Source organism: Terrapene carolina, unplaced genomic scaffold, assembly GCF_002925995.2.
Source record: "Terrapene carolina triunguis isolate 2854851 unplaced genomic scaffold, T_m_triunguis-2.0 Scaffold68, whole genome shotgun sequence".
In the NCBI taxonomy this organism is placed as follows: Eukaryota; Metazoa; Chordata; order Testudines; family Emydidae; genus Terrapene; species Terrapene triunguis.
The window spans coordinates 11,925,500-11,938,803 of NW_020664419.1; the positions used below are offsets into that span (position 1 = coordinate 11,925,500).

A 13,304-nucleotide genomic window follows, 5' to 3' on the forward strand; every position below is an offset into this window, starting at 1 on the left:
CCATAATTTAAGATTTGGCTCCAGTGCTGTCAGTTAAGTGAAAAACAGAAGTCAGTTTGCACCTCAATTTTTACAGTGGTTTTCTGAGCTAATTCACTGTGTTCCTGATTTTTATGGGTGGGACTTTTGTGACTGGTTGCTTTAGTGACAGCTCACCGATGCTGCTAATTGCCTTTCCAATTAATCAGTTGTAAATGATTGTCTTCACAGCTTTTTCATGTGCTTCTGGTGAATACCTAGAAATGAAGAATCAAATGTGCAGTAAATGTGCCGCGGGGACATATTCCTTGGGCAGCGGGATCAAGTTTGATGAATGGGATGACCTGCCAGCAGGATTCTCCAATGTGGCAACTTTCATGGACACTGCTGTCGAATCAGCTGAGAATAAAGCCGATAGCTGTGACAAGTAAGAGGCTTATGGGCTGGTCTGTGGCCACACTGGTGAAGGGGTTGGTTTGACTCTCATGGATTTCAGTGGGCTTTGGATCAAGCTCATAGTTTGCTGTGGGAACCAGCTGCTCTGGTAGTATAGTAACATGTAGGTGGTGTTCACTGAAAACAGTGACAGGTAGACTATGCCCCTCAGAATGGAATGCTGGTTATGTGTTAGTGAAAGCTCTTGGAGTTTGATGATGCCATCAGCTGGTTAACGGAGAGGACAATTGAACACGCTATGCTGTGTAAGTACAGAAAAATACATTGTGCAATAAAAGCAATCTCTGCACATTGCCAAGAAGCACACTTCAGGGATATTGAATAGTTGAGAATAAAGGATAAATAAAATGGGCCCTATTTGACCCTGCTGGTCCACTGGCACAAAGTTAGTTTCATCATCTACCTGAGCCTTCCTCAGTGCTGGGGAACTCCTCAGGTGGCATAGGGCCAGCGGAGTAGCATGACTCGAGTGGCTAGCGAGCCACTACTTTCAGCCAATCCCTTGCTGTCATAATGGCCTCCTGGATATCATTAGCAGCCAGTGAAACTTGGAACAGCCCTGAACTGCTTTAACTTGTGCCTGAGTAGCTCTGGGATCAAGGCGGAGTAAAGGTGGCTTAAAACTGCTTTTATACCCGGCATGATCTGTGCTGATTGCAGAAGGGCTGTTCTTAAGGATATGGCCCTCTGTATCCTAGACAAGCCTTCCTGATTGGGATGCATTAGAAGTTTCCAGGAAACAACATACGTTTGCCCCCATTCACAATTTTGATGTGCAAAAAGGTAAGTTTTGACAGAGCTCATAATCCTTTGTGTGAAAAATATGTGGGAAACCGATGTGAAAGGGTTGGGGAGTGAATCTAGCTACAGTGGGGTACTGTGTCCTTTACTGAGCAATATATTTTAAAATAGGAATGTTATAAATGTCTTCAGGGTTCCTGTGATCTAAAATAAGCCTTGTTTTGTTTATGTTTATCCAGCTCTTCGTGGACTCCTCGTGGGAATTACATAGAGTCCAACAGAGATGACTGCACTGTTTCTCTAATCTATGCTGTACATCTGAAGAAATCTGGATTTGTCTTCTTTGAATACCAGTATATTGACAATAACATCTTCTTTGAGTTTTTTGTAAGGCTTTTATACACTGAATCTAACCTCAAAGTAAAGAGATGTGTTCCAGATAAAGACCTATTTTTGAATCAGTTTAGTTTTCTCCTCATCCAAGTTATTGTCTCTTTAGCTTATTAAATCTGAACAAATTTTAAAAATCTCATTTCCCCTCTACCATTTATGCTTCCTGTCCACTTTTTGCATTTCATTCAGCTTTGACAACAAGCCTAAACTGGTTGCTTTCACTGTACGGTAGGTTTTTCATAAGTGCCTAAGGGAGGTAGGAGCACAAAACCCATTGAAAGTCACCTTAATTTCTAGTCACTTTCATAGCTATGTTGTCTACAGTTTGCACAGTGCTATCAGTGACATGCCATCTGTGTATGCAAGGCATGCGTTGCATGTCCCAGGACCAGCTATGCCCATGGGATGATTCCGTCTGACCTCTGAATGCACATGGAGGACATAATATTTTATAACAAAATGGCCCCACATGTGCCAGGTCACACTGTATGTGTGGTGCGTGCAAGGTCACGCTGTGTGGTGGACACCATTTTGTTCTACAGAATGGTGTCCTCCATGTGGCGTGACCTTGCATGTATGGTGCGTGAGGTCACACTGTTCTACAAATTGACAGCCTCCAGACAGTGTGACCTCACACGCATCCTACGTGTGAGATCATACCGCATGGAGAATGCCATTTTGTGAAGCCCTCCACACAATGTGACCATGCATGCACTGTACATGTGAGGTCACGCCTCATGGAGGACATCATTTTGTGTGCAAGTGTAGAATTGCATGCCTGATTAAGAATGCCATGTCATGCCACTGAATGCCAGGACATTTGGGTTCCTAGAACCACATGGGAATGTTTAAATTCTCACAGAATCCATTTTTTCATGTTTCTTTTGAATGTCATGAAAACATTCCTGGGCCTTGGTAATATGTCTGATCCTACAGTTCTTCCATATGTGAGTACTGTTCACTCATGTAGGTAGTTCTGTAGATTCCAGTGGGAGCTCTGGCATGAGGAAGGCTCTTAAGTTTGGGTCTAGAGTAGAGCTGGTGAGAAATGGTTTTCCCATCCCGTGAATGCTTTCTAGAGATCGAAATTTTGTCCCGTCTCAAATCAGGACGAAAAGTCAGAATCTTGAAAATATTCACAAACCGAAAAACTGAAACTTTTTTTTTTTGGTTCAGAACAATTCAAATGTCTTGTTTTAATTTAGCTCCTTTTTCTTTAACCTTTTCTTTAGTCTGATCAGCTGAAATTTCAAAACGAAAAGTTGTGTAGAACCAGAAAAATGGGTCAGTTTTGAACATGTTGAAACAAAACAGTTTTGAAACTTTTTCCTCAATGTTGTTTTCAAGCCAGGAAATCCATCAAAACTGACCCTCCTGTGCCAATAGTTTCCGTTTCAACGAATGGCCTTTTATGACCCCCCCCAAAAAATTGTTGAAAAATTCCTGATGAATTCTTGTCCAAAGTCCCTTTAACTTGGAAAAATATAATCTAGTTTGGCCAGCATTGTTTACACAGACAGTTGTGTGGGACTCTAAACATGTGAATGTCCTTATGACATTCTGGAAATGAGAATCCCAGTGTCATACAGGTGGCAGCTTAATCCCAAAGTTTCAGAAATGGTTAGTGATTTTGGATGCCTGTTTTTGGGTGTCTGATCTGAGACACCTTCAAGGGACCTGATTTTCAGAAAGAGCTGTGAACCTGCTTTCTGCTGAAAAGTATCTTAAGTTGGGCATTCAAAACTCAAAATCACTAGTCACTTTTGGAAATCTTGGTCTCCATCTTTGGGAAAGGATCGGTCTGTGTCGCTACCATGCAGAGAGAAGGATGAAAAGTGAGCTATTTCTGAGGTTTAAGATTGGGATTTTTGAAAGAGCTCCACGCAGCTTTCACTGCCCACTTGGTACTTCTTCAGACAAGCACCTTGCGTGCTTTCTCCCATGCTTCCTCTCATGCTTGAGAGTTGCTTCCTGTAACCATCCACAGAGCTACCTCCTTATCCACCTTCAAATCCCTCCTTAAAACTCGCCTTGTGACGCCCACAAAAAACTTGACAAACTTGACAACTTACAGAGACCACTGCCTATCATGGTGACAAACATTGCCATTCTAAGCCCCTTGGGGCAGAGACCATCTTTTCGTTCTGTGTTTGTACAGCACCTAGCACAGTGGTGTCCTGGTCCATGACTATGGCTCCTAGGTGCTATGGTAATCCAAATAATAATGATAAAAAGACTTAGGAGCGCAGATCCCATTGATTTTCAGTGGGACCTATAAGTCACTTATGTGCTTTGAAATATTCTACCCTGAGCTATCTCGCTTTGCCTGTCAGTGTTGCATTTGCTGCTGAATGTTGAGAAGGGGGCAAATGAGGACTTAAAACAGAGAGAGATGGCAGCTCAGAATAAGTGTGCTAGAAATTGTCTGTCTCCGACTTTCTCTTGCTGTCTCTGGCGGGTGAGTCATTGCCATCTGCAAAGCACTGTCATGCTATTTCACAGCAGGGCTAGGCCTTAATTAATGTTTTTACGGTATTTTGAGATGATGGGATGAGAGCCTCTCTATCTAAGTGCAAAGCACCATTATCCTTAGTAAGGGATACGAGAGGAAGACAAAAAAAACCTTGATTTTGATGCCTGAGGCCCTTTATTGCTGCGGCTGTTACTTGAATAAAATCTACCGCACTTTGATAATAGAAAGTGCATACTGTATTATTAAACCTCTTTCGCTTTTTATCGTATGTCCTGCCTGATTCATAAGAAGTAAGCAGCAAAATGTGCTTTTACCACCAGATGCATGTAGCAGAATATGATCCTCCCTGTGGCTTCTTGACTGACTAGTGATTGATTTTCTCCTGCAGAGGAGCAAAAACATTGTTTATTTGAGCACTAGGTCTGAAAGCTGCTTCCCACATATTATTTGCTCTGATCAACATAGCACTGATGGTTGGTCACCTCCTTAAATTTGTCATTCCCTTTATATGTATCAATTAGCAGGCTGTCATTTTAAAAGCCATTAACCAAATAATTGTAACTTGGCAGCTAGATTTTCATCCTGATGCTCTGCACTTCAGGGCTCCATATGTAATAGGCCTTTAAGAATGCACTTTTCCCCAGAATGCATTGTTGATTAAATATTTTCAATTATTACATCAGCATCCCCCTATAGTTTAGGTATAGAATCTATCTGTCTTAGATATTTATATGGCCCCCGTGGCATCTAAATGCCTCATAATTTTTTCACATATTTAAACTTCCCACACCTCTGTGAGATAGGGCAGCCCCATTAACCCCATTTTAAAGATGGGAAACTGAGGCACTGAGAGACAATGGCCCAGCTCCACAAGGGTACTTAGGCGCCTATCCCCCAGTTTTAATGCCCAGTTTTAGGCAAACTGCCACCCTAGCCTGTTGGTGCCTAAACTCATTCAGCAGCTATTGTTTTACAGTAAAAGTTCCCTTGGTGTCCAAGTCTGTGCCTCTGTGCATGTGCACTGCTGCCCCACTCTAGGCATCTGGATGCTTGTCTCCTGCCTAAGCCTCAATTTGATCCATAAACCTGGGAAAAATGGGTGTTCCTCCCCTTAACTCACCCATGGAGCCTAATCTGACAGGTATGTTCAGAGGCCACCTATCTCTATCCAAAATAGCAGCACCTGGAGGTGCTCTAGAGAGTATTCCCTGGGGAAGTGGGAGACCCCAGGTTCAAATCCTGTTCTGCCTGAAAAGGGATTGGAATAGGGATTTGCTGCTTCTCAGATAAGTGCTTTAACAGCTGGGCTATAGGGGGATTCTATAGGGGCCACCTAGGTCTACACAAAGCAGCAGCATGAGGAGGAGATCCTCTTCCATACTTTTAGCTCAGTGGCTAAGGCACTCAGCTGAGAGGTGGCCCATCCCTGTTCCAATCCCTTCTCCTCAGGCAGAGAGGGGAATTTAGCACTATATTTGGAAGCCCTCTCTTAGACTGCTAGTGATTTTGCATGTGTTTTCCGGATGTCCTTTGCAACAAGTAACACAGCCCCTGTCCTGAATGCTGTGAGATGGGGACAGACAGCAGAATCACACAGCCTTTAGTCTATAGGCATCCTTCTGCGGTGTGTCCTGACCGAGACAGTTAACCAGATGTCTGATTGTGGCCACTGTTTTTAATTGACAGATTCAAAATGATCAGTGCAAAGAGATGGACTCCACGGCCGACAAATGGGTGAAATTAACAGACAACGGCGAATGGGGCTCTCATTCCGTAAGTGCTAAGTATCACTCCACAGTGCTTTCCTTTTGTTTATAAATTAACATTGATTCTTGTGAGCGAGAGAGAGCCACATCCTGTGAATTCAGTGGCTGTGAAAGGAGCGCAGCTTCTCTCAGGAGCAAAAGATGTGTGCTCTAAGCTGATGTGTGCTTTAAGGGCCTGATCCAAAGCCTGTTCAAGTCTATGCAGGCTTTCCCACTGACTTCACTGAATCAGGCTCCTTAAGAAATCAAGTAGATATATGGGAATCCAAATTCCACAGGGCGCTCCCATTCATTGTGATCCATATCTTCCAAAACGCTTGCTCATTCACTTGCACCAAAGATTGTTCCCTGCCATGTGAATGACACTGCAGTCCACGGGCGTTGTGTGCACATTTGAGGATAGGATTTGGCCTTTTAATTTCAAGTGCATTTCTAGGGGCTGGACTGCACTGATTTTTCTCAGCAGTTTGAAAACCAGCTGTGACCGGGTTCCCAGGGGTGCCAGGCTGAGATTGCTCAATTAGGGCAAACTGCAAAGAATGGGGCAGACAATCCCCAAATACTTAGATTTACCAAGCCAGCAACAAAACAGCTTCTACAATACCTTACTGGTTACCCAGAAGCCAAAAACACAGTCCCCTTAAAGCAACCCAGCCCGGGCCTTCCTCCCAGACAGCCATGTCAAATAGGATGAGGATTATTGAAAATCTTGTTCATCATATGAAGAAGTTCTACCAATCCCAAAGGATCGGACACATTACCCACCAAGTTAATTAATATTTCAGATCTTACCCAAATACACGTTTACAGCCAATTCTTATTAACTAAACTTAAATTTATTAAAAAAAGAAAAGAGAGAGTATTGGTTAAAAACTCATTATACATACAGACATGAATATAGTTCTTAGGTCAGTTTCGTAGCAGAGATGGTGAGCTTTAGAGTTGCAAAGAGTTCTTTCAGAATTAGTTCATAGGTTCAGTCCAATGTTCAATATCAGGGTATCCCAGAATGAAACTGGAGATCTCAATCTTGTGGCTCAAACTTCCCCTGACAAAGCATGAGCGGATATGAGATGAAAGGATCAGGGTCCCAAAAGCCCTTTATACATTTTCCCGGCAGCCTCTTGACTACATGCAGTTCTTGGGTGACCAATAGTGTCTTTTAATAAACCTCCTATTTCCTAAACATCACCGGAATTAGCTACATGGATTAACATAAGGCAATTGCTTATCGCCCACCATCTGCAGGTGATTTGCTATATACTTCAAAGAGAAATCAAGAGAGTGATATCACTACATTCACAGTTCATTTAAATGTTAATATCTCCTTTTGATCTCTGAATTAACAGAATACAGCCACAGACAGGAATTGTCTGGTTACATTGTTAACCTCTAATAATATATATGTAAACACACAAAACCACAAACATTATCTACTAATATGTCTCTAAAGGTTGAATCTGGGTCAATTAGCCTGCTAGTTGTGTAACCCTTTCTGGCCATGTGTCACACAGTTTAGTTGAATTGGTGCAACCGCTCCATATGCAGCTCCTCTTAAATCAGATTGGAGGTCCCCAATAGGGGGCCCCCACTCATTTAACTAAATTGGTTTCTACATGAGTTGTGTTCAGTCAGTGCCCAGAGCACGTAAACTAGCCCTGAGTTTATTTGTGGTGAACAAATTTCATCCCTCATTAGCCCCCAGACTGAGGCTTGGGCTACCCAAAAAGTTTTGCTGGCATAGCTATATGGGTTAGGAGGGTGAAAAAAATCACATCCCTGATTGACATAGCTATGGTGGCAAAAGCCCCAGAGTAGACACCAAAGAGTCCTTTTGTTCAGGGGACTGGTATAAGCTGTTCTTTTTGCCAGTATAAGCTGCGTCTCCACTAAGAGGGTTTGCTGGTATAGCTCCACCAGCGGCAAACCCTTTCTTAATGTAGACAAGGCCTCCCACTGGTGGGTTTTACTCTGGAGTGCTTTCTGCTTAGACTCTAACAAGAATGCAGTTTTTAGTTTACCTGTCTGTGAGCCTGGCTGGGCTGTTTGCAGAGCCGGTGCAAGGCATAAGCAAACTAAGCAATTGCTTAGGGCCCCAAGCAGCTCAAGAGGGGTAGGGGTGGTGGTGGTGGTGGTGGTGGGTGGGGGGGGCTATTCACTTTTTATTATAAGTATTTGCCTGTTTTAGTATTGTTGTGGGAGGCGGGATGGGGGGAGACAAAATATTCCTGCTTAGGGCCTCCAATGGGCTAGCACTGGCACTGGCTCTTCGCTCAGTAGCTCCTTTATAATTCCTCACCTTGAGCAAACACAAAGCATGAGGTTTCGAAAAGTGCTCAGTGTTAACCTAACTCTAGCCCTGCTTGGGCCTGTTCTGCACTTGAAAATGGTACCCGTCTAACTATGTCGGTTAGGAGGGTGAATTTTGTATCGAGATAGTTATACTAGTACAGCCCTTGTGTGGCTGCAATTATACTGGTATACAAGTGCAGTATCCTGGTGTAGCTTATTCTCTTTCCCATAAGGAATAACTATGCCAATACAAAGCACCTTTATTACTTCATCCACACTGGAGGGTGGGAGGGTTAAAGGGTGGTACTGCTTTTACTGTACTGATATAGTTAAAATGGCACAACTTTCTAGTGCCATCAAGTCCTTGGTAAATGGGAGCAGAGATAGGCCAACGCTGAGCACTTTTGAAAATCCCAACCCATGTAGCATATGTAAAAGTATGGCTTGTTAAAATACTGGACCCTGTTTTTTAAAAGGTGAATTGTGTGGCTTTAAAAAAAAACAAAACTGATTGATTAAGATCCTAGATCCGGAACAGAGTAGAGTTTAAAATGACTGAGCATGAGCACCAGGGGAATGCTATCCACTCCTGGTGTGCTGGGCACCTGCAGCTGTGGGTTGGCTGGATGGGACATGACTCTTCCCCTCTCCCCCCCGCCCCACCCCCACTGCTTTCTGTTGGCTCAGGGGGACTTGCAGTGCACCTCTTCAAGGGAGGTGTGAGAGCCTCCCTTTCTCCATAATACCTGCATCTGCCCTCCATAAAGAGGGCACTTCTGCATCCTCCTTATCTATCTGTACCTCCTACAGCCCATGACTTACAAAACAGTTGACCCGCAGAATCCCCAAATGCTCCAAGGATGTGAGGAAAATGAGTCACTGAAATGAGTGACGTGTACTAGGAGATAAAAGAACAACGTCAAGCAGGTGGTCGATCAAAAGATGCTGATGCGAAGTATCATTCTTTTGTTGTTGCAGGTAGCTTTGAAACCAGGGACTAATATATTATACTGGAGAACAACAGGGATTCTTATGGGTTCTAAAGTGGTGAAACCTGTTCTGGTGAAAAACATCACAATTGAAGGTATGGAATATCATACCATCAGCTAATAACTAAACTGTCTACTGTACATTGCAATAATAATTGATGTTTTATTCCAGCCACTGTCTTTAAGGACAGATATGTTGTTTTTGGAGAAAAAAATTGACATCATAATCGCAGTAAACTCTTTCTTTCTTTCTTTCTTAGCCTTATTTAAAGTAATTATTCCATGCATTCTTTTTTACTTTTCCAAATCTCTAGGAAAATATTTAGTCCACTGGTGTCCTGAGAAATATAATACATGGAATTAATTCGTAAATGGTGACGCCTGCTGGGGAAGATTGGAATTGTAGAAGAAAAAAAAACCCCTCAGGCTGTCTGCAACAGCACAGCATAGCAGACCTTTATTACAACTGGGCTTGTCTACACTTGGAAATGTACCAAAATAGCTATTTCAGAATCAGAGTGGAGACTAATACTGAATAACTGTTACAGAATTATTATTCTAAAATAGTCCATTACATTATAAAACACTCAGGACTTGGAAATTTACTCTAATATTCCAGAATAGCTATGTTGGTATATTTCCAAGTATAGATAAGCCCTTAGTTTCATATAATGTAATGCTCATCCAGGTCAAACTCTCGTTGAAGGGAATGGGAGTTTGGCCTGGGTAAGGACTGCAGAACTAGAGTCTCCGTTAGCAAAGCCCGACGGACTCAAACTAGCAATGACTGTTTGTGACTGTTCAGTGGTCTTATACAGTGTCTGTTTCCCCCAAAACAACTGTGTAGGCGGGAGCTGCAGGTACTGCTGCTCTCTATTTTTGTGCCTATTTATGTGCTTAACCTGTGCTTTGCTTTACAGGAGTTGCATATACATCTGAATGCTTTCCATGCAAACCTGGTACATTCAGTGATAAACCAGGGTCTTCCAATTGCCAGGTGTGTCCCAGAAATACCTACTCAGAGAAAGGAGCTAAGGAATGTACCAACTGTAGCGAAGAAACTCATTATGCAGGTACAGGGCATAAGCCAAAAAGAATACATGAACGTGTGTCTGCTTCAGTATTATTATCAGCTCTGCGTGCTTTTATGGAGCTCTGCACATACATACACAGGAATCACTTCGCCCACCACTGAAAAGTAGTCAGAAGAGATTGGGACACAAAAAGAAGGTTAATATGGTGCCGATCTGAAACTGCAGAGGGAATTTATGTTTGCAATTTATAATGGCTCACACTGGAATTTGGCCAGGGTACTTTATAACTCCCATGCTCTAACAGAAAGCACCATGAGATCTTCAATGGCCCTGGTTTTAGATTTCCTCCAAATTATGGTAACCCCCAAGCTAATCTGAGGCATTGGTTCAGTACTGATTCACTGGCAGCTCCCAACTGCTTCCTTCGGCACCCGAGTGTTTCCTGGAGATCTCTTATTCAAACAGTCACCTGGTCGACCCCTCCTTGCATTGGGAGATCTGACTGGATCAGAGCACATGGTGGTTTGGCTGCAGACTGGACATGTGATAGCCTTCGAAGCTCCTCTGTTTCCTTACCATGATAGCAACTAGAAACCACTAAGTAAAATAGACCACATTCATCCGTGACATAGCTCCATTGCACTTAAGCACACGCTTAACTTTAGGCATGCGAGTAGTCCCTTTGAAGCCTATGTGCCTACTCATGTGGTTAGAATTAAGCATGTGCTTAAGCACTTTCCTCACTCAGGGCCTCGGAGCAGTGTAACCACTGATCAGTCTCCTCCATAACTACTTCAGAGATGGGGAGAGGAGGCAGGGGGACTATACAGCTGGGAGAGGGCCCATTTTCTGGGGAGTTTGGGGACACAGTGTATGGACAGGCATTACTTGGGATAGAGATAATCCATAATTGGATCGTGACAAACCCCTTCCCCGATTCCCCACCAGGATCCCAGCCACATGGGGTTTCTGTGCTTATTATTATGAATTGTATTGCCATACCACGTATGTGCCCCAGTCACGGACCAGGACCCCACTGTGCTAGGTGCTGTACAAACACAGAACAAAAGGACAGTCCGTGCCCCAAGGCACTCGCATTCGAAGTATAAGACAAGAGACGACAGGCGGATGCAGACAGACAGACTGGGGATCACAAGGAAACAATGAGACAATACTGATCAGCATAGTAGATAATGATCTCAGCCAGTGAGCAGCCTAACTGCTGTCAAGCTTTTTGTAGGCACCATGGCAAAGGAGAGTTTTATAGAGACCAATAAGGTAGCTTTGCACATGATTACAGGGAGCTCTTTCCAGGCGTGAAGGGCAGCACTGGAGGAGTGGGCAGTATTTTAGATAACATGAAGGTGTTATTTGAAAATCTAGCAAGTGGGCAGTGGAGGCTGGCCCCCTTGGCAGAGTGGAGGCAGAAGTCGGCATAGAATTGAAGGGCTGGAAGGGGTCTTGGGAAGTCACCCAGTCCAACCTCTGAGCTGAGACAGGACCAAATATACCCTAGACCATCCCTGATAGGTGTTTATCCAACCTGTTCTTAAAAACCTTCAGTGATGGGGATTCCACAACCTCCCTTGGAAGCCTGTTCCAGGGCTTAACTACCCTTAGAGTTAGACAGTTTTACCTAATATCTAACCCAAATCTCCCTTGCTGCAGGTTAAGCCAATTTCTTCTCCTCTTACCTTCAGTGGATTCGGAGAACAATCAATCATCATCCTCTTTATAATAGCCCAGGGATCGGCAACCTTTGGCAGGCGGCCCACCAGGGTAAGCCCCCATGGCAGGCCAGGCCGGTTTGTTTACCTGCTGCGTCCACAGGTTCGGCCAATGGCGGCTCCCACTGGCTGTGGTTCACCACTCCAGGCCAATGGGGGCTGCGGGAAGCAGCACAGGCCAAAGGATGTTCTGGCCGCCGTTTCCCGCAGGCCCCATTGGCCTGGAGCTGCGAACCGTGGCCAGTGGGAGCCACCATCGGCCGAACCTGCGGACGCGACAGGTAAACAAACTGGCCCAGCCCGCCAGGGGGCTTACTCTGGTGGGCCATATGCCAAAGGTTGCCGATCCCTGTAATAGCCCTTAACATATTTGAAGACTGGTATCAGAATCCTCTGGATTCGCCAATTTGTCCACATCTTTCCTTAAGTGTGGCACCCAGAATTGGACAGAGTACTCCAGCTGAGGCCTCATCATTGTGAGCATATGAGAAATGATAGGTAGCATGGGGATAGGCCATGAAAGTGAAGTCAAATAGTCTGTTTGTTGCATATACTGTGTATAAGTAGCATATTTGATGCATGCACATACACAGTACTGTGATGTTCTCTCAAATACTGCCCATTTGCTTCGATGCTCTTGCAGACTAATTAGCGTCTACAGTTCTTTTTCTTATAGATTAACGTTTTGTATAGAGAACTGATTATCTGCCAGAAATGTCTCCTATCACTTTAACTGCTAACATTAGTATGGACACCGATTAGGGACTTGTGCCTGCTCACATTGAAGTTAATGGGAATTTTGCAATTGACTTCAGTGGGAGTAAGTCCGGGCCCCAGCAAAGTAAAACGTTTCTGAAGGGACAGACAAGTCAGTTTTCATTTATTATCAGATAAGAAGTTGATCACAGTGCTTGCATGATTGATGCAAATTGGGGTTTACTGTTATCGCAGAGAAAAAGGGTTAGGTGCCGGTCTGACTGTACGGATGTCTCAGTCCATGCCAAAGCAGAGTATCGGACAGTACAAGTAATGCCTGAGCTTGTCAAAGGAACCCGCTGGATTTCAGTGGGAGTGGGGTGCCCGATTCTCATAGGCTCCTTTGAAAATCCCAGTGAATGTATTTTTGTTCCTGAATTAGCATTTTTCCTGTCCCATCTTGCAATCCGGCTGGATACCTCAATTTTCAGCCCTTTGGAAATCCTTTACCACTCTGTTCCTCATCCTTCCTTTTCAGATGAAGGATCCAGCCAATGTACAGAGCGTCCCCCTTGTACGAACAAAGACTTTTTCCAGATCCATACACTGTGTGATAAGGAAGGAAAGGTAAGTCAAATGTTCACTCAGATTCATATTATTCGCCAGTTCATTGAGCCATTTGTGATCTAGTGGCCTGAACACAGGACAGGGAGCCCTGAATTTCTGAATTCTTTTCCTGCTTCCAGCACTGACTCTCT

At 43.9% G+C, this 13,304-nt stretch overlaps 1 protein-coding gene across 1 annotated transcript in view; it reads left to right on the plus strand.

Annotated features, from left to right (window-relative positions):
- Positions 1 to 227: 227 nt before the first annotated feature.
- Positions 228 to 13,304, plus strand: part of KIAA1324L (KIAA1324 like) — a 57,113-nt gene continuing 44,036 nt past the window's right edge. The window contains exons 1-6 of the mRNA XM_026648897.1: positions 228 to 406; positions 1,416 to 1,563; positions 5,729 to 5,815; positions 9,079 to 9,184; positions 10,010 to 10,162; positions 13,085 to 13,173. Of these exons, the coding sequence (XP_026504682.1) occupies positions 243 to 406; positions 1,416 to 1,563; positions 5,729 to 5,815; positions 9,079 to 9,184; positions 10,010 to 10,162; positions 13,085 to 13,173 (747 nt within the window). The 5' untranslated portion in view covers positions 228 to 242. The remainder of the gene's footprint in view (positions 407 to 1,415; positions 1,564 to 5,728; positions 5,816 to 9,078; positions 9,185 to 10,009; positions 10,163 to 13,084; positions 13,174 to 13,304) is intronic.